This window comes from Sus scrofa, chromosome 1, assembly GCF_054392235.1.
Source record: "Sus scrofa isolate SSC_HxYL_T2T_F1_AM1 chromosome 1, Sscrofa_HxYL_maternal_Yorkshire_Landrace_v2.0, whole genome shotgun sequence".
Lineage (NCBI taxonomy): Eukaryota > Metazoa > Chordata > Mammalia > Artiodactyla > Suidae > Sus > Sus scrofa.
In genome coordinates this window covers 66,037,643-66,059,748 of record NC_139383.1, presented here as the reverse complement: position 1 = coordinate 66,059,748, position 22,106 = coordinate 66,037,643, and the positions used below count along the sequence as shown (strand labels likewise).

Sequence of the window (22,106 nt, the reverse complement as noted above, 5' to 3'; positions counted from 1 at the left end):
GCAGTTTGAAAATACTTACATGGAACAGTGTTTGTTGAATTTGTCCAGAAGATTAATACGGTGGGGGGGGCATATATAGTTAGCATATAAATTTACAGACTACAAAGTACATGTCTTAAAGCAATTTAATCCCACCAGCTCTGCTCTGGGTCTAAGGATTAAGAGTCAGGGCTGTGTCACAGAAAATTATGTGTCTGTGTGTGTATACATGCATGTATGTATTTGCTTTCTTGTTTTCACTGACTAGTTTTTAAAACTCTGGCTTTGGTTTCCTAGAATAAAAAGATATTGGCGTAGGAAATATAGCCATTATTTTATAATAACTTAAGTGGAGTATAATCTATAAAAATGTTGAATCACCATGTTATATACCTGAAACTCATATAATATTGTAAATCAACTACAGTGTAATTAAAAAAAAGATATTGGCATATTCTCTTGTTGGGTAAACATATCTCTTCCTCTCTATAAATTTAAAATAATGTATTCTAGTTCTATTAGAATTTCGAACAAAAATTCAATTTAATACAGCTACTCCAAAATCAATTTGTGTTGGTCTCATAGTTAATGTTAACTTAATTCAAATGACCACAGGCCTATAAAATACTTATTCTATCTTTTTTCCATTCTTCTTTGTTACTTCTTAGGTTATCAAAAATAAAAATAAAATATAAATAAAACATAAATGTAAAAAAACATGTTTGAGTTTTTTATATTTAGACATTTAAGAATAGTTCTAAAAACTGATGATTTGATATTCCACTTTAAGTATGCTATCACATTTAAACTTATATGTTAAATATGTAATGTTCATGATATATAAAAGTCAGAAGCAAAAATGATGCTAAAATAGCTTTAACCCTCATAGGTTTAAACACAGTAGAAATCAATTTAAAGCATCATCTTAACCTTGTCTATTCTGCAAGGTGAAGAGAGAGAGGACTTTAATAGATTAATGCATTATTACAATAGACTATTTCTGCTCTAATCAATGCTTGTGTTTAAGTTTACATTTGTAATTTTATAATGTAATTTGCATTATGATGCAGGTTAAGCTATACATGAAGAACATGTTTTGTCTGTCTTTATTTATTGCAAAGGACCTGGCAGAGGTGATTTCTATATTACATTTTCAGTGTTTCTGTTAAGCCTCATAAAAACTTCTCATTGAAGCCAAACAATAAAATAGGCTGGTTTAGTCCACGTGTTGTGAACCCGTATAGGCAGTTATTTCACAGGGTCCTGAGTGGTCCTTGTTTCTTGGACGTGAGACATTCTCCAGCATCCACTGATGTCACTTTCCAGCAGCAACGAAAGGGTGAGCAGAACCGAAAATCTGAATTTTCTCATACCTTCCACCATTTCTTGGAAATGTACTGTCCAAAACTAGGAATTCATTTTCCCACTAACATGGTTTTAAATGTCTCATACTTCTGTTCCTGTATGTCTGGCTCTGTTTAACTGTGTGGATTTTCAGTAGAACGTTCGAATCAATTCCATTGTTAGAAACTCTCAAGATTTTTGCATTTAAGCTCTAGCGGCACATCTTAGGTCTAGGCTGGCATTCCACATTTGCTTTTCTGCCTTGTCACAGGAAGTAAGAAGATGCTTAGCCTCCTTTCGTTTCCTCCTTAAATCTGCCACAGCCTGCGCTATTCTTTAGAACTCTTCTTCTGCCTCCCAAGGTTGGTTATAGAGCAGAACCAGCCTCTCCATTCCTGCATTCGCATTGTCTCCAAGTACAAATACTCACAGGCTCTTTATGTCTTTATTCCTAGTTTTCAGGAGAGAAGTAGCAAATGTAGCAAATATGGGGTGATTAGGATCTGTTAACCGTAAAATTCCTACTGTTACGGTTGGTGAGATGTTTACTGGAATCCCCATGGAGTTTATGCCTTATGCTTTTATACCTAAAGGTGGAAATTACCATACTTACCTTCTCCGTTCTTTGGAGATTTGTGCTTTATGCCTTTCTTGCTCCTGTCTTGGCCTAAAGACCATTATGGTAGTTGTATGTTGCTGACTTCTATAGTCTTGGCTCAGATTTCTCCCCTGAGTTTCACACTCTTGTCTATTTCAGTTTCCTAAATGCCTTGCTGTCATCAATTTTTGCTTAGATCTCAATAGGCCTTTGGGCCAAGGAAATGAACTGAGAATATATTGGAGGGGGAAAAAAAACCTTTAAAAATGAAGAATAGTTTCAGTGATCATTCTTATACAGTGTTGGCATAAACTTCTTTGAAAGCAGTTCATAGGATGTATTGGGAGACTTAAGTGTTCTTAGCCTTTGATATAAAATCTTTATTTAAATATTCTGATAACTAAAGTAAATAGAGGGGAGAGATGTTCATTTAAATATTTTTGTCTATGTCTTTAATTATCTCTGATATATTCAGAAAAATATTAGAGAACTGGGTATTTATACCATATATATGAGAATGTTATATACCTAATGATGCTGTGTTGTGAAGAATCTTTAAATAATTTTGGAAAACAATTTTATAAGAAGACTGATATAAAGAGATAGAATATAAGTTATGTCAAGAAGAATAGATGGGCAGATAATTACAGGTTAGCTGTTTCATTGGCGGGGAGGCAACATGAGCACATACCTTTGTGTGGAAATAAGTTTATTATCTGGAAAGTAATGATCAGCCTGGCTGAAAAGTGGAAGTTCGTTTTGGGGGAATAGGAGAAGATGTTACTCACCTGTCGTATGTTAGATATTGGCCAGGTATCCCCACGAGGATACAAGGAGGCCCAGAAGATGACAATAATGGATATTTAGGAGAGGGGCAGTATATAAGAGACAATTTCTTGAAAAATGTGATAAAACTTAATGACTGGATAAGGGGAAATCAAAGATAATGAAAGTGTTGAGTGTGTATGATGCCAGTAACAAATAGTAAAGGGGAACTTGGTGAGGCACGGTGATCAGTTTAGCTCCCACTGTGGGTTTAGGGCACACACACAGGAGAGCTTTCAACTGTGTGCTTTACTACTTCACGTTTACTCTTTCTGTAAAACTGAATGTTGTTCAGAACCTCTGACTACCATTTCAGGTCTTAACTAACCAAGGTGAAAGCTGCCAAAACATGACTTTCTAGGGAGCTGTAAAAATAACTTAAATAGTGAAAGTATTTTGAGTAATAAGGTCTATGGCATTAGGTTTTAAATTTTTTTTCATGTCCTGGAAATAATACTTGGTTTGATTCTGTTCACCGTGTTTAATGCCTTTGCTTCACACTATAATGTATTGGGCTGGGCCCCTAACCTTAATAACAGTAAATCTCATTCTAAACTGTATTATAGGGGAGTTTTTTTCTTTGGCAGATGGGAGATTCTTTGGTCAGAGAAACCTACGAAGGTGAATGCTTCCCAGGCTCGCCAGTTTAAACCTTGTATTAAGCAGATAAATTTCCCCACAAATCTTATACGGCTGGAAGTAAATAGTTCTCTTCTGGATTATTACACTGAATTAGATGCAGTTGTATTACATGGTGTGAAGGACAAGCCACTGCTTTCTCTCAAGACTTCACTTATTGACATGAATGATCTAGATGAAGATGACTATGAAGAAAAGGATGGTTGTGGAATGGACAATCTGAACAAAAAGTTTAGCAGTATTGCCCTCAGGGAAGGGCCAAGTAATGGATATTTTGATAAACTACCTTATGAGGTAAGCCAGATATTCACTAGCAATATTCGACATACTATAATTTTTAAATGTTTATATATCAATGTTTATTTTGCTAGAGAAATAGGAGCATTAGCAAGGTGCACATAATCTGTTGTATTGTGTATTTTGATTTTGGAAAAACTAGACAAAATTGTCTTAAGTAACTTCACTGCTTTTGTTTTTTGGCTTGATTTTAGTGATCCTGGGTAAACTTTTAAGTATATGTTATCTTACCACTGATTTACAATAACCAGAATGCATAAACCAATAATAAATTACACTCCACTTTAATTCCTAATTACACCATGTAAGTATGGGCAATATGTACTTGACTTGATACCAGTTATGTTAAAGATGATTTGCTATTAAAAATAAGAGTATTAGTAAGATTGCGAGAGGAATGCTGATTCTCTTTAACAGTACGCAGTTTCTCCAAGTGTCATTTACTCTTCTATTTTAACCCTATTCCATGTTCTTCTCACTAGCTATGATTTTTGGTCTAGGCAGGTACTGAGTGCCTTTACCTAGAGTCTTGTTTTCAGTGTGTCTCTCTAGGGATATTCCTACAGTCTGTTTAGCATCCCTGGCTCCTAGTCATCAAATGCCAATAGCACACCCCTGAGGTAGGGGTAGGGCCAAGCATTTCTGTACTTTGCAGAGAAGGGCTGTGTGTGGTTAAAATCATGTAATCAGATCTTTTAAAGAAAATTTTATAAACTCAAACTCTAACCAGTTCAACTTTTCAAGTTGGTGGATACTTCAGGTTCCATTGTAATAATATAAGTAAATTAACATGCATGGAACAATAAGAGAGCCTGTTGAATGCCTACTTGTAACTCTAGTGCTTGTTCAACTTTTCACAGTTCAGACCCTATGAACTGTGAAGTAGCTAAAGTTGCCACATAAAGCTAAATTTAAGGATCCAACATAATTTAGTCAGTAAACCATGGGACTAGGACCCAACCTAGACCTTCTCCGTCAAGTCTTATGTTATGGAAGCAAGCTTTGATTGGACAAGATTCTCAGGCCCTTAGTGGGGGAAGGGAGGAAAGATGGAGGAGGAGCTGGGTTGGGGACAGAGGAGTGTGGGATGTTGACAGTGTTGCTTCGCAGGCCTCCAAGGACACTCTGTCCTGGCAGTGGTGGGAGCAGTTTTTCTGAAGGAAACTCACTCATTTCTTTAATCCTTACCCACTTCCTAAAACTACAAAATCGAAACAAATTCAGCCAATGCATTTTAAAACAGTTTGTTTTGTTGAGTTGTATCCAGACCTGATAAAATGCTTGACATACCACATTCAAATAAGTAACTGAGGGGAACGGCAGGCAGAGGGAAGAGAGTGTCCCAAGGCAAGAAGTGACACTGTGTGGCCTCTGTGGGGTTCTAGTATTTCAGTGTGGCTGGAATAGGATTTGGCAGTAGAAGCTGCAAGAAATGAACTTGGACAGGGGCTCAGAGCTGCCTCAGTGCGTCACTCTGCAGGCCACCGTCCACATGGATGACAGTGACGTGGACATCCCAGCACTGGCAGTGCACAGCCCACCCTGCTGCATCACAGAGGGCTCTTAGGGTTTTCCCAAGAGCTTTTCATTGAATCTCTTCAACCAGTGGTCCTTGGAGTGCTGTGTCTGTCCCATACACAGCAAAATCTGTTGAGGGGAGTTATCGATAACTTTAGATTTTATAAATCACTTACTTTTGGTAAAAAGTGAGGGCAGATCCAAGAATATACCTATAATAATTTCACATTCCCTTTCTTGTGTTCTCTTATAGTCCCCATATGCTTTTTTGAGTGGGAGAAAAAGATGTAGAGTAATAGCTGGCATTCCAGGAAGTATCCACAACAGGCAGGCATTTTTGTACATGCTTTGACCCACAATTAGAGTAACTGCCCAGGTGTTTGGCCTCACGTAAAGTTTATCTTTCATGTGTGTCATGGTATGAAAAAACTGTGAGCCTTTTCTGTAGTCAGTAGGGAAACACTGAAGGTTTTCTTTTATTTATTGTAAAAAAAAATAACAAATGAGATTTCTTTCTCAGATTACTCTGTTGGTAAAAGAACAGACCAAAAGGAGCAGGGATACCAGTTAGGGAGCTATTGCAGTAATTTTGGTGAGAAATGACAAAGCCCTGGGTATTGGCACGTTTGGAAAGGAGGTGAGCAGGAGAAGTATTCCAGAGATGCAGAAGATAAAAATCAAAAGTAACTCATGAATATGGAGATTAAGCAGAACAGCACAGGGACTTTTGTGTTTCTGGTTTAAATGAGCTGGTAGATGGATATGCCATTAGTCATAAACCGGGGCATAAAGTTGGGTAGGGTGTATTGACTTTGAGGTGCCTATGATTCATCAAAAGCAGCCAATCAGATTAGGACAGTAAGTGTTGCTATTTGAGTTTGAAACCCAGAGGAGGGTCTGAGTTGACCTTGGTGTGAGTCTACTCAGAAGAGGGGAGGGCCACCAGGGTATATGAAACTGACCAGTAAAACTCTGAGGGTGTGACGAAAGGGCCAAGAATAGGATTCTGGGACTACAAATATCTAAGAGTCTCTAGAGGAGGACAAGTCAGAGACAAAGATGAGAGTGTCCTCAAATCAGTGATAGGAAGCTAAAGAGGTATAGAGAATATAAAACAGCTGTAGTCAGCCACACTGCTGCAGAGAGCGCAGTTACAAGTGCCTGCTGGTTTTGGTCATGGCGCAATCTCTGACAGTCCTTTACCGTCATCAGTTCAGTGAAACTGTGACCATAGGGAGAGATGAAAAATCCTTATTATGCTTGGTTAAGGCATCAAGGAGGTGGCAGAAGCAGAAACAAGAAGTGTTTGTTCTCTGAGCATAATTAGAACAATACTTCCGTTAATGTACTCAGCATTGGTAAGACTGTCCATCAACTGTATACAATACTTGGCATCTTTTCTAACACTCCATGCCTTCATGTCAAACTCAGAAAAGGGCATATCAAAATGAGGGAGAGTATGAAGTTATTATAGGTATTATTTGCTCTAACTTACCCTTTCAAGGGAGAAAAGTAAGTGGATGCAGTGGATGGGAAGGTTTCTGTTTGTGATGCGGGTTGAGAGAGATTTTCCCATGTTTCTGTGCTGTAGGGAAGGAGCCTAGAAAGTAAAAGCTCCTAGTACATGCAAGGGGGTTAATCAATACAACAAAGGCTTGTAGAGGAGGCGGGGAGATAGAATCAGTCACCCTGGAGAACTTAATTAGCCTGATGAAAGCAGTATAGTGCATAAAGAGTTACTGCTGCAGCCCACTGAATGATGTCACAGGTGAGTGAAAAGAGAAACTTAAAATGAAAAAAAAAAAAAGTTACCCAAGTCATTTCAAGGAAAAAAAAAAAAAATTCCACATTTAAATGTCATGATGCAGTGTTTCCATGGTAGAAAATAATAGTATTATGAGTAGAGTGGGTTTTGAGGGCACATCAACTGTGTTTTGAGAGTCCTCCCCTCCGTATCATATCCTACTTTCAACATGTGCTCAGATGTACTTGAGGCTCTGATATCCCCATGTAAAAACTTGTTTTGACAGACACTAGATACTTGATGAGTAATGATTAATAGGTACTGTCTTGTGGGCCTGAAACCTGTTATCTTTTACGTAATCCAAAGCCAGTGATTTTTCACATGCCAATCTCATGGTCTTAGTAACTTTTCATTATGCTTTTCCTATTTTGATATATGCTTATATTAAGGCTCAGAAAATGTTTTCACACAATATACCTCTTTTAATATTGGTGACTTTTGTTTGGAATGATGCCAGCAATTGCTGGGAGTTATTTAAATTACAAATCATTTGGGAAAAGGAAATTATTTATCCATGATACAGGGATATATTTTGAATGACTCTTCGCACTAACTGCTTAAAATTTTTACTGAAATAACTTTTAATATTGTAGTTAAATCAACAAATTTTTAATTCATTCTACAGATACTTAAGATCCTAATGTTGCCAAGCCCCGATGGCTCATGGTTTCCTTCAAACATTTAAGAAATGATCAAATTCTGTATTATTTACAACACAGGGAAATATGTGTGATTGGGTCACTTTGTTGTACAACTGAACTTGATGAAACATTGTAAATCAACTATACTTTAATACTTAAAAAAAAGAAATTAAAAAAAAATCCTGTATTTAAACTCTTACAGAATAACAAAAAGTAAAGTTTTTGACTTTTTAATGAAGCTGATGTAGCACTATAGCACATAAAATAAAATTACAGACTAATTTTTCTTCTGCAAACAGAGTGAAAAGAATTATTTTAAAATATAATACAAGAAAGTCATTCAGAATGTATTCCTGGAATTCAAGGATGTTTGGGTATTAGAGAATCTGTGTAATAATATTATAGTACTATAAAATAACATTGTCAAAGAAGAAAAATCCTACTATCATCAAAATTGGTTGACAAATGGCAGATAAATATCCAAATTTTTATCGGTGTCTGTTAAAAAGTAAACACCTTATTAAGCTATCTATGAATTGTCTGCTACCAAATAGTAGTAACTAAAAGCTAACATCATATTTAATTATCAAACACTAGAAATGCATTGTCTAATATGGTAGCCACTACTAGCCATAGGTACTGTTGAGCACTTTAAGACTAGTCTGAATTGAGATGAGCTGAAAGTACAAAGTACACACAGGATATCAAAGACTTAATATGACAAAAAAAGATTTAGTATCTCAGTAATAACTTTTATATATTTAAAAATTTTTTTAATTATTTTTTCTTTTCATGTCCATACCCGCAGCATATGGAAGTTCCCAGGCTAGGGGTCGAATCGGAGTCTGAGCTGCAGACCTACACCACAGCCATAGCAAGTGGGGCTCCAAGCCACATCTGTGCCCTATACCACAGCTTGCAGCAGATCCTTAACCCACTGCGCGGGGCCGGGGATCAAACCCTCAACCTCATGGATACTAGTCAGGTTCTTAACCGGCTGACCCACAACAGGAACTCCAGTAATTTTTATATTGAACACATGTTGAGATGACCATTTAAATATATCTCATCAAATAAAATATATTACAGTCAGTATCACCTATTTCTTTTGAATTTATTTTTTAACTTCTTTGAGGAATAATTAACAAATATAATTGTATATATTTAAAGTATACAACATGATTTGATGTACATATGCATTGTAGAGTGGTTACCAAGATCAAGGTAATTGACACATACGTCACCTCACCTTGTTAACTGTTGTATGTGTGTGGTGAGAATAGTTAATCTACTCTCAGCAACTTTCAAGTATACAGTACTGTATTGTATTTGACTTTTAAAAATTGTAGTTACTGGAGTTCCCATTGTGGCTCAGCAGGTTATGAACCCGACTAGTATTTATGAGGATGCAGGTTCCATCCCTGGACTCCCTCAGTGGGTTAAGGATCTGTCATTGCCGTGAGCTGTAGTGTAGGTTGCAGATGTGGCTAGGATCCCACCTTGCTGTGACTGTGGTGTAGGTTGGCAGCTTCAGCTCCAGTTCAACTCCTAGCCTTGGAACTTCCATATGTTGCAGGTGTAGCCCTGTAAAAGCAAAAATAAATAAATAAATAATAAATGTAATTACTACTTTTTAAAATTACATATGTGCTTCACATTTATGGTTCACATATAATTAAAGACAAGAAAACCATGCTAATTTAACATTGTTCTGGAAGTACTATCCAATGTTAGAAGATGCAAGAAAGAAATAAGAGGCAGGGTTTTTGGAAAGAAGACTGTAAAATTATTATCACTTGCAGATAATATCATTATGCATGGAGGAGGGAGTGGGAGGGATCAGGAGCTTGGCCTTATCAGACACAACTTAGAATAGATTTACAAGGAGATCCTGCTGAATAGCATTGAGAACTATGTCTAGATACTCATGTTGCAACAGAAGAAAGGGTGGGGGAAAAAATGTAATTGTAATGTATACATGTAAGGATAACCTGACCCCCTTGCTGTACAGTGGGAAAAAAAAAAAAAGAATACTCAGGAGAATAGACCAAAAACTATTAGGCACAATAAGTAAGTTGACAAGTTACAAACAAATAGACAAAAATCAATAGCTTTAGGAACTCTCGATCAAAAATGGTCATTAAATGATAAATCATGCCATGCCCTTGAGTAGAAAGACACAATAAAGATGTCAGTTTTCCTTAAAATAATCTATGTATTCAAGGAAGTTTCAGGTAACATGCAAACAGAATTTTTTTAATATAAAAGTTCACCTAAGAAACCATGAAACTAGGAAAATTCTGGAGAAGATGAGTGATGGAGGGAACATTAGTCCAACCAGATAATAAGGCAGATGATGAAGCCATAGTACTGTTATTTGTGCGTCAAGAATGAAGACAGATTCTCATCTGCAACCAAACAATCCAGTGCATTCCCACACACAAACTTGGAAAAATTCAGAACAAAACCTATTTATTTGACCCAGAGGGCTGTTGAAATGGGAGAAATAAATGAAACAGTATAGAGTCCAGAAACAGATCAACAGGAAGAAGGAAACATTGGCAACTCTCTCAGCAAGGGATTACACTTCTGTAGTTAAAAACAAAACAAAACCCCAAACATCAGCACAATACTCTTTTTTATTTTATTTTATTTTATTTTGTCCTTTTCCTGCCTTTCAGAATGACAAACATTTAAAGTATTGACATCACTGCTGTCTAGGATATGAGTGCATGGGTACTTTTATTCACTGTTTGTGGTAAATTGATGCAAAAATTCTGAAGGGCAATTTTGTGTTTATATCAAAACTTTTAAATGCATGAAATTTACCCTAAGATATATTTGCAAATTTTTCCAAGATATGCCCACATACATACACGCTGATATTGCAGTGTTCTTTGCAGTAGGAAAAAAAAGCAGGAAGTACATCAATGAGAAATTAGTTGAATTAGTGTGACACATCTATAAAGTGGAATGGGATAGATTTGTATGCGCAGACAGAGAAATATCTGCAAGATACATCATTCAATGAGAAAAGCAAGGCACAGAACAGTGAATAGAGTATGATTCTTTTAGTACAAATCCAAGAATAGTTAATAATAATGTTAATAATGTTTACCAAGGGGGAGATGGATTATTAGATTCAAGGTGAAGGAAAAACTTCTCATTTTCTACCTATCTTCAATATTTGGATATTCCAATGTTTTACCTGAATTTTCTTTTGTTATTTGTATAATATTTTGCTTAACGACAATTTGTATGTTATCTGGATGATGAGCTTTAGGCTAATTTTTAATTTCTTTATATTTTATTGTTTTTGAAACACACACACACACACCCCTTAATGTTATTTTTCAAAAGCCCAGTTCAAATGTTAAAAATAAATAGCAAGAACACCCCAAACTTTCTGATACTCAATATATGTGTTAGTCAGCAATATTTGTATTTTATATGTACTCTTTAAGCTTATTTTATTTTATTTATTTATTTATTTATTTTTTGTCTTTTTGTTGTTGCTATTTCTTGGGCCGCTCCCGCAGCATATGGAGATTCCCAGGCTAGGGGTTGAATCGGAGCTGTAGCCACCGGCCTACGCCAGAGCCACAGCAACGCGGGATCCGAGCCGCGTCTGCAACCTACACCACAGCTCACGGCAACGCCGGATCGTTAACCCACTGAGCAAGGGCAGGGATCGAACCCGCAACCTCATGGTTCCTAGTCGGATTCGTTAACCACTGCGCCACGACGGGAACTCCTTTAAGCTTATTTTAAATATGTTGTTGTCACTCTTGTCACATTTTAGCCTCCAACAATGATAATTCTGACCTGAAATTACTACTGAGCCTACACAGCTAAATAAAGTAATAAAGAACATTTAGGTTAAAGGGCATAATTGCCAGACAAAAGTATAGCTAGATAAATATGCTAAAGATTGAGTTAAAAACTCAACCTTTCTCTCATATCTCAAGATTTTTACTGTTTAGCAAATATTTGATTTTTTTTTTCTCTTTGTGTTTCTTGGTTCAGAAAGGCTATTTAGCAGTGATTCTTTGAAAATTAGTTCAGAAGTCCCTAACTGATAAACATCAAGGAAAAAAACCCAAAAAACAAATCTTGGACTGGTTCAAAGAAACTATTTTATTTATTTATTTATTTAGTCTTTTTGCCTTTTCTAGGGCCACACCCACGGCATATGGAGGTTCCCAGGCTAGGGGTCTAATCGGAGCTGTAGCCCTGGCCTACACCAGAGCCACAGGCAAGGCCGGATCCGAGCCGCATCTGTGACCTACACCACAGCTCACGGCAACGCCGGATCCTTAACGGACTGAGTAAGGCCAGGGATCCGACCTGAAACCTCATGGTTCCTAGTCGGATTCATTAACCACCGAGCCATGACAGGAACTCCGAAACTATTCTAATTAGAGATAGAAATCTTTTTGCTTCCTCCTCCTTAATGGCTTTTGGTATCTGTTTACCACTCCACCATCACTGTCAGGTGCCTTAAGCAGGCCCCTGCCTCCGCTTCCTTGTTATTCTGCAATAGCCCCTGGCTGGTTTCCCTTCCTGCCTCCTGTCTCCACCAGAGCCCTCTGCAATGATCTTTCTACAACAAACCTGAGTCTGTCATTCTGCAGTTTAAATCCCTTCAAGACTCCTCATTGCTTTCAGAATCAGTCTAGGCTCCTCTGTGATGCTCTCTGTGACCCCGTCCTTGCCACTAACTAGTCTTTCCTCTCTCGTTTCGCCTCTCACTCTTTAAAGCTGAACCTTCCCGGTACAAGTACACTTCCACTATGGTTAGCCTGTGTCTGTGTCAGGCTCTAGTAGCAGTGTACGTGTCTATCAAAAGCTATTAAAACATGTCATTGTACTGACCAATCCCCATCGGACTCTGAAAACCCTGAAAGTGAGAGCTCTTCTATCATCAGTGTTTGATATGTAATCAATATTCAGTAAATGCTGTCTGTTAAAAATTTTATTATTCAATAGATTACCAAAATATATCTTTGTGCTGCAAATAAAAATGAATAGTCAGCATGAATTGAGTATACATTGAATAATCTTGAAACATGATACATATTAGCCCTATGTGTGTAAGGATGATTCTGTTGAGTGTTCACTTATTTAGTATGTAAAGATACTGTTATAAAATAGATGATACTGTTGTCTTTATTAGATCATATTATATGCTTCATAAAGTGATACTGTTTTTTTTTTTCAGTCTGGATGATCTTGGTTTCTCTGTTTTATGTAGCTCATTCAACTGATTCTGAATCATCTTACACTACCAGATTTGTGTAGATTAGCACAGACGTGCAAACTACTGAACCAGCATTGCTGTGATCCTCTGCAGTACATCCACCTCAATCTGCAACCATACTGGGCAAAACTAAATGACACCTCTCTGGAATTTCTGCAAGCTCGCTGTACTCTCGTCCAGTGGCTTAATTTATCTTGGACTGGCAATAGGGGCTTCATCTCTGTTGCAGGATTTAGCAGGTTAGTGCCAAGCCTCATTGGAGGTGATTTCACCAGCAGGCTGTATTGACTCTGGAAGAGTTGCCATAATAAAAGTTTGAAATTATGTACCACATACTTTAGAGAAATCCATTTTGTGTCTCACGTTCAGAATACTTCTGCTTATAAAAGTAGTTGAGTTTCACCATCCTTTTCTGCTAGACATTGTAAGATGGAGGGAAATAATGCCCTTTACCTCACATTTTTAAAATCCCAAGTAACTTTCAACAGGGCTCCTTCTGTTTTTTTCTTTCTCATATTTTCAGCACAGATGATTAACACATTTTAAAAACTATTTCCAAATCAAAATCTACCTCTCTAATGTGATTTGTCAGAAATGGAAAACAATTTATTATAGAACATTTTTAATTAAATCTTAATTACATGTGCAATACATCACCCAAATTTAGAAGCTCATTTAAACTAATTATGTTGAAAATGCAATTGCATGTTAAATAGGCGACCACACTTGCAGACCTGCCCAGGTGTTTCTGCTCCTTTCTATTTAAGCATTTAGTTTCCTTACTATTAAATGTCACCTGTTAAACATTTGAAAGCTTGCATGAGTGCATATTCATTTAGTAATGCCATAGTCATCGTTCCTGTGATACAAACAGGTGTTTTTCTCTTAACCTTGATGATGGTTATTCTCATTATATGTTACAATATAATCCCTTCATTTCATTAAGTTAAATAATGAAGAAGTAGACTCTTTGGGAAAAATTGCTTGTTTTTGATTAATGAATATTCTCCTATACTGTTTTTTGGAGTTAAAATTATCTACAGCCCTCACTACACACATCCCATGGATACATTCCTGAACAGTGGTTTATGAATTAGAAATTTGTATTTTGAGTTTTATTTCCTCTTGACTTAGATTATAAAAATAAAGATGCCGTCCCAGAAATAAATATTTGATGTCATTAGATTTGGACGAAATCATGTTTGAAATAGTAACAGTGTGTTCAGAATGCTAATATTGATTGTTTATGCAACAAAGTAAAAAATAAACACAAGCAGGAATGGCTTATAGCACATGTTGAAACCAAGGATGCACTTAGGTTTTCTTTTCTTCCAGAAATAGAGCCGGGGAGGGGTTCTTAGATAAAATATCATGGGACTGTGGGCAGGTCTAAAGATTTTTAAACATGCTATGTATACAGAATTCTTTTTTATTTTGAAAATTTGCTTAAGAGGGTATGTGTGTGTATATATATATATATATATATATATAAGAAAAATAAGGCATTTCTTTTTGGCAGTGTGATTTGGGTGAATTTTTATAGAATACATTTTGAAAATTGCTGGACCTTTGACAGCTCTCCAGCAGAACACAGCTTAGTCCTTTCTACTTCCCTTTGCCACAAACACACACACTTCTTTGGCCAATTTTCCTCGCTGCTAATGGGAGTGAGAAAAACTGAAGCTAATGATGACTGGGTATTCAGATTTGCCCTATGGATCATAAACCAATACTGACAGTCTCAGAGAGCAGATAGAACCATTGGTATCAGTAAGCATTATTTTACATTATAAGGACTTTGGAGTATTTTAATTGCCCTCACAGCTCTTTTTTCAGTGTTTCCCACTATTAGGAACTTATTAAGTATTTGCTTTTGCCCTCAGTGTGTAAGGCATTGTGGTGAGTGTTGTGAGCCTTGTAAAGAGATAAGTAATATTGTTCCTGAGACAGAAAAGATAAAGATATCAGGATAAACATTTAAACATATTCTTCCTATAGTTTTATAAATAAATGACAGGGAGGCAATGAATAAGTATAGACAATAAAGAAAACATTGGTGACAAATGGCTGAAATCCAGCTTTCTGGGCAAAAGGTTGCATATAATCATGGTAAAATGTAAAGATCATTTAAAATCAATTTTTTAAAACTCCCTTTATGTAGTGTCTTTGGGTGCATGAGCTTAGAAATGTAAGTTGTGAGAAGAAAACTTCACAATGCTACTTTTAAAATTTTAGACGCATAATGGATAAAGATCTTCTTTTGCAAGGTTAAAGCTCCAATCTACTTTCTCACCAGCAATTTCTCTTCCATTTTCAACCCAGCCATTTAGTTGCCATGGGGCTGCCTGAATAATCACAAAAGTACATACATAAAGTTAAGTTTTCTCTATTTCACAGGAGTATTTCAGCCTATAAAACCATAAATCTTAATAAAATTCCTTTAAGCATGGTCATTTTCCCATTCAGAAAATAAAAAGTTTAAATAACAGGGCGGAAGAATCTTTTTTTCAAGTGAGAGATACTGGAGATTTGCCTTCTGATTGCTGTGACCCCCTTGACGTGACTGCTGAATTGATAGTCATTATGGCTTGTAGGCAGCATTCCCAGAATAAACAATAAATATTCATGGCTTGATTATTAATGAATAATCTGTGAATAAGTATGATCTATTTATGTTCATTACTATGAAGAAGACTTATTTATAATACTTTAAAGAAAAAAAGTACCGATGTAAAATAGAGACCAATGGTGAGGAGCTGGTTTTTGAGCAAGTCTTTGGGAGAAGTTGGATAGAGTTCATTTTTGTTGCCTAAAAATCTTATCCTCACAAGCTGAAACTGTTTCACTGGATTTTAAAGAACTTAGGAAATTACTTTATTCACAACAGCAAGGAAATAGGTTAAGATGGAGTAAAAGGAACTTAAAACTTTTAATCAGTTATTAACATTCTCTTCTATTTGCAGATTTGTAATTTGCAGCATCAAGGACTGCTCATGTATATCGTTACTCATTAAAGTCACATCTATTATAATTCCACTTTTATAATACACTTTCCTAAAGTCATGGGTATTCCTTCACCTCCCTACCTGTTTGTGCTCTGCTTAATCATGTCTTTCTGATGTTTGAAAAGCACTAGGTTTGTTTTTCTACTATCATTTTTCTTCAGATAGTTGCTCAAACTAATCACCTTGATCTCTACCTCAGTTACATAGAAGTTTCCACCCCCAGCCCTTCTACTTGTTCCCTTCAGAAAACATTACTGGATGCTTCCCATATTCAAGGACTTGATGTTGTGACACAGAGCTACAGTTTTATAGAATTGAGACTTTTTACCTATGCATATATTTGTTTATTCAGCTGCCTGCCTATGTTGTATACTGTTATCCCTTTTAGATGGTCAGGTCCTAGAGATGAAAGACAGTTTAAGAATTCTTTCTTCTACCATTGCTGGTTAGTTCCATACACAGTTAAGCAAGAAGTTTTGTTTTTATTGACTTGATTTGGGGTCAGATACAGTAAATAGTGCTCCAGCTATTTGGGATTAAAGCTATCTTAAATATGCTGTCTTATAAAACTCAGTGTTAGTCAACTAACAAAACATGAGATGAAGAATCAGAAGCCATGGATTTTATGTCTAATTCTTCCCTTTACCTTTATACTTCAGGCTGGCTATAAAGATTAGTGCCTTTTATTTTATGACGAGTAAATGCAGATTAAATCATTTATTCATGTGATGTTAATTATTTTAGGGTGCAAGTTACCATTTAGTAAATTACTTCTTATGTACTTATATTACTCTGGACAAATTAATTCACCTCATAAGGATAAGCAATTTATTTCTCTCTCCAGAGACTCCTTTTGTGGTAGCAGGAGACCTAGCTTGGGATTGTTTATATGAACTTAGGTCTTCTCTTAATACCCTCAATATCAAGAAATACTTGATGAGAATTCATAACATGGAATGAATAGGCCATAGCAAATAAAGAAGTTATAGTTCTCTTTTCATCACAATTGAGATGAATAAATAGATGACCAAGACAAAAAAAATGTATGTAATTAATGCATTAAAATAAAATCTTATGCGGAGCATTAAGCAGAAAAATGAGTCGTGTTCAGCTAATTAACTGCTTTTGCTGCTACTGCTGCCTTCTTGGAATGGAGATATTATGGAAAAGTAGGTAGTATAGATTTTGTAAGTTTTGGAAGAAAGACTATGGGGGTATTGACTAAGTAATCCACTCAGAGTAAAAATATGCAATATGGAAAGAGAGAGAGTCATAAAAGTAATATAAATATGACTATTATCTGTATTATGCTTCCAAATTCTATCATTTTGGGGAAGTTTTTTTAGTGTAATAACAGTTGACTTTCTGGTGATTGACTTGCCATTTTTAGAAGGGTAAAATTCGGTAATGAGAGCAAAGACTAAACTATTCCAAGTCTAATCCCAAAGAGAATTGTAGAAGAAAATGTTTTGCCAAATAAGACCTTTGAGAGATAAGACTAAAGATTTTGAGTTAATATGCTCATTTAACTTTTGTAATCTGCAAATAATTTTAAAAGTATCAAATCAAAATATGATACTCTACTTCTCTTATACCCCTCACTCATTTCTAGATTGCTAGCTTATGGATAAAAACTACCCATAACTACTATGTATATTCAAAGTAAGATAAAAATATTAATTTTGTCATATTTCTTAGAATTGGTTTGACACACTTAAGGGAAAAATACTCTTGGGTCCATAGAATTTAGTCTCTTCCAAAAGAGGCAAAATTTAAATTCTTCAAACGAATTTTCGTTATTGGAAGATTTATTCAACAAACTCATCAAATATTTTTATTTTTGTCTTTTTAGGGCTGCATCTGTGGCATATGGAGATTCCCAGACTAGGGGTCAAATAGGAACTGTAGCAGCTGGCCTACACCACAGCCACAGCAATGCCAGATCCAAGAAGAGTCTGTGACCTACACCACAGCTCACGGCAATGCCGGATCCTTCACCCACTGAGCGGGGCCAGGGATCGAACCTGCATCCTCGTGGATACTAGTAGGGTATGTTACCACTGGCCGAGCCACAATGGGGACTCCTCACCAAATGTTTTTTACATGCCTGACAAGTAGCATGTACTTAGTTTTTACATGGTAAGAACAAGGTGTACCAAAAATCCATTTCACTTGCTGAAGGACTTGATGCAGGTTATAAAACTCAACATAAACAAATCTGTATATTAGATGAGCTTGATTTTAGTCCAGTATGTAGATTGTATGTCATAATTTAGTACACGTTGCCTCCCCTTGAAATAGATCCAGAGTCTGAAGATTGAGCATCCCATCCAATGCGACCACCCGGATCTCTTCCCTGAATATCGTTGTGCTGTCCTCATGGTCCCCCTACCTTCCGCCCTGTGCCCCTTCAGTCTGTGCTCTGCACAGAAACCAGAGTGACTCTGTTATAACACAAGCAGATGGGGCCCTGCCTCAGTTCAAGACCCTCTGATGACTGAGAAGCCCATTTCCTTCAAAATGAAAGCTGGGGCCTTTATAGGACACACACTGTATGACCTGCTCCTGACCTTCTCTGCTCTGCTCATTGCCCTCTCACTTTGTGTCTCCCTGGAGTTCCAGTCTCTAGGTGTTGTCCTGTCTGGGAGCCCCTGCCCCAGGGCTTTTCCCTCTGCCTGGAGGGCCGCTTCTCTAGGTAACTTGCTTTGCTCAGCTCCTTGATTCCTCTGGGTCTTGACTCACCTTCTCAGTGAAGCCTCTCTCAACACCCTGTCTACCCTTGACACTTCCTGCTGCTCTTCCCTGCTTTTATTTCCTCCTTGGCACTTTTCACTCTCTAATAATACTATTATTTTTCCTTATTGAATGTATTTGTTCATCCTCTCCCTCTCCGACCAAGGCGTGAATAAGCTCCATGTGAGCAGGGACCTTGCTCACTGCTAACTCCCCAGTGCCTGGAGTAATGCCTGGGTCAAAGTAGGAGCTCAGTAAAAATTTATTGAATGAATGAATGAATGTGCTTGATGCAAACTGCAGTCTAGCTACTACAGCTGGCAAAGGACACATTAGTGAGACAGGTTGGAGGAAATCAAGGACAGGGAGGAGTTGGAGGAGTGTCAGAGAATTCGACGGAGGAGGAGGGTGGTTGTGTGAAATGTGACTCTAGTACAAGGACTGAAAAGAAAGGCCTTTGCATTTGGCATTTAAAAGGAAAGGGTGAATTTGGAGAACGCAAAACACATATTGCAATGGATTAAGAATAAATGGATGTTTAAGTGTAAATAAGATGTGTAGGGTACTGAGTTAACTGCAATATTTAAAATAAATATGTAGCAATTTGTTTTTAATTGTGTTTGAATATGAACTGGCCAGGATTTAACTTTTAGTGTACATGGGGTGCTTTCACCTTTGCAGCCTGCTCTCACATTGTTATTGGCTGTTGGAAACCACACAGCACTGTTTTTGAGTAAGTGCTATGACGTGATCCTAATCTGCCTTCTAAGGCTGAGGAAATGCTGAGACTTGAGTAGAGGGCTTTTCCCAGGTCACATGCTAGGAAAGAGTGGAACAGGGCAAAACACCCATCTTTTGACTTCGAAGTCCAGCGTTACTTCTTTTATTTTCATAAGTGATTGATTTAGTCAGTTTTATCTTGCATATGTATTTGTAAACTAATTAAATCATGTAGAAAAAAATGTGGCATAAATAAACTAACAGTATATGACTGATACTGAGATGGGCAAGAAACTGTCAGGAGACCTGGACAGGAATGTGTGGTGCATTTGTTTAAGGGTTTGCTTTGTTAGATGATCAGGTTTCAGGGATTGTAACAGTCCCAGACTCACCTTTTACTTTTATTATCAGATGATAACTGTGGATGGGACTGTTTTCCCCCATCTGTCCTGTAGTGAAGATAAATATTGTTATTCCTACTCTGATAAGGGATTTTGTGTCCTCCACATTGAAGAGTTTCTGTGTATTTCATGGGAAGCTGAAGTCAAATATCTTGTATTAATTTCAACCTCAGTCTAGGTGCTAAATAGTAATAGTTACAAGAAACATATCATAACAACACAGTTAAACCAATCCGGAAATGTTCTGAGTTGAGAAGAAGCTGGTCTGATTTGTTCCGAGATCATTTATTTGAAGCTGTCACTTTGGTGCCACGTTCAAAGTAAATCATCCATTACTGAGTGTATACTGTTGAGCAGAAAATCTCATCCAAGAGTTTTAGAGTTTTTTTTTGTTTTGTTTCTTGGTTCTGCCAACTCAGATGAGAATTACAGGTAAGTAGAAGAAATACACCCTCTGCTTTCTTAATTTTCCACCTAGCATTAGCTGACTTTTTATGTGAATGCATTTTATCTTCTCAGGATGATTCTTTTTCCCCAGTGGAACAATACCTGTTTCAGCATTCGGTAAATGAGAATTTAAGTGAAACGAGTTTTGTATTTTCCCTAAAAGCAATCCATTCTTCTGAAAGTGTCTGCTTTGAGTTTCTGTAATTCCAAAGTACTTGCAAAAAATATCTTTTAGTTTTACAAAATTGACATGGAACATTGTTTTTACAGGTTTCTGAAGGTCTGTGGATCTGAATTAGTACGCCTTGAATTATCTTGCAGCCATTTCCTTAATGAAACTTGCTTGGAGATTATTTCTGAGATGTGTCCAAATCTACAGGACTTAAATCTCTCATCCTGTGATAAACTACCACCTCAGGCTTTCAACCACATTGCCAAATTATGCGGCCTTAAACGACTCATTCTCTATCGAACAAAAGTAGAGGTAAGATTTACACCTTTGCTAGTGTATTAGCTAACTGAATATTTAGGTGCATATAATTGCTCATAATAACGTGATTTCTGATTTTTAAATAGATTAAGAATATTATGCCATCTGAGCATTCTAAAATCATTAGAGCTGATTCAGTCATTTCAGAATTAGCCTGCTATGTTTTGGGTTTTTTTTTGTTTTTTTGTTTTTTCCATGTTAAGAAAATGTTATCTTCTGTGCTCTGAAAATTTTTGCAGTGCTGTTTATGTTTCTAGGTGAAGAAACAATCAATGGGCTGAGGTGAGCCAAAAGGAATTAGAGAAAGAGAAAGGAGGAAAGTATGGAGAAAGACATTTGCTTAGAGTAGGAGGAAGCAAAGTGGAATTTATCCAGGACCAGACATGGGTCCTGGATAAAATTCCTAAAACATATTTTAGGAGTCTCATTTTTAAAAATGGAGTCATGTAATATTTATTTATCTCCTTGCTTTATTCACATATCTCTTGGATAGCTTATCAGATTGTCACATATACCACCTGACTCTAACTGTGTAGCTCATGTTTTACCATAATCTACTCAACTGTTTACCAAATGATCAACATTTAGGTGTTTTCAGCTGTTTTTCTTTTACAAAAATCTAGCCATAACATTCTCTTGCACAGTTTTATATGTACCTGCTGTTAATTGCTACAGGACAGAGTTCTGTAGGTGGTACTGCTGGGTCAAAGAGTGCCTGAGCCCCTGTAGGAATACCCACTTACTGCGCTATGCTTATTTCCTCTGCTCCAGTCATGTTGGCCTTCTTTCTATTCATTGATCATTCTGATCTGGTCCCAGCTCATGACTTTTTCTCTTCTGCCTGTCTGGGCTATCCTTGCAGCTCATTACATGGCTGCCTTCTTGTCAGCTCAGTGTCCAACTTTATATATATATATTTTTTTTCAGAGATGTCTTATTAGACATTGATAACAGGTAGACCCCCCCCCCACTTCTAGTTTGTTCTGTCATATCACCCAGTGCATTTTCTTTTGAGCGACTCATCACTCCAAAATTATCTTATTTGTTTTCTTGCTATTATCTGTCACCTTACCCTGGAATATGTTTCATGAAGGTAGGAGCCTTGTCTTTTTTGTGACCATGTTCCTGGTATCTAGTAGAGAACTTAGTAAAGATTGAGCGTTCAGTAAATATTTAAATAAATGAATAAGATCACCACATTACTTTTCCAAAATGGTGTACCAGTTGCTTCCTCACCTGTCTTAATGTGTCCTTGGGCAAGTATTCAGCCTCTCATTATTTCTGTTTCCTCATATCTAAAATGTAGATAATAAAAATACAGATCTCATAGAGTCATTGTGAGAATTCATTACATGTAAGTCACTTAGAGGGTGCCTAACACTTAGTAAACTCTCAATAAATATTA

General features: G+C 36.7%; 1 protein-coding gene across 8 annotated transcripts in view; it reads left to right on the top strand.

Annotated features, from left to right (window-relative positions):
• Positions 1–22,106, top strand: part of FBXL4 (F-box and leucine rich repeat protein 4) — a 63,552-nt gene that overhangs the window by 20,673 nt on the left and 20,773 nt on the right. For 5 of the 8 annotated variants that reach the window (XR_014805437.1, XM_013992717.3, XM_005659322.4 and 2 more), the window contains 3 exon segments: positions 3,334–3,679; positions 12,900–13,144; positions 20,482–20,695. Coding sequence is in view for 7 of the 8 variants with exons in the window: in XM_013992717.3 (XP_013848171.1) it covers positions 3,334–3,679; positions 12,900–13,144; positions 20,482–20,695 (805 nt within the window). In the remaining variant the exon portion in view is untranslated. 8 annotated transcript variants of the gene reach the window in all.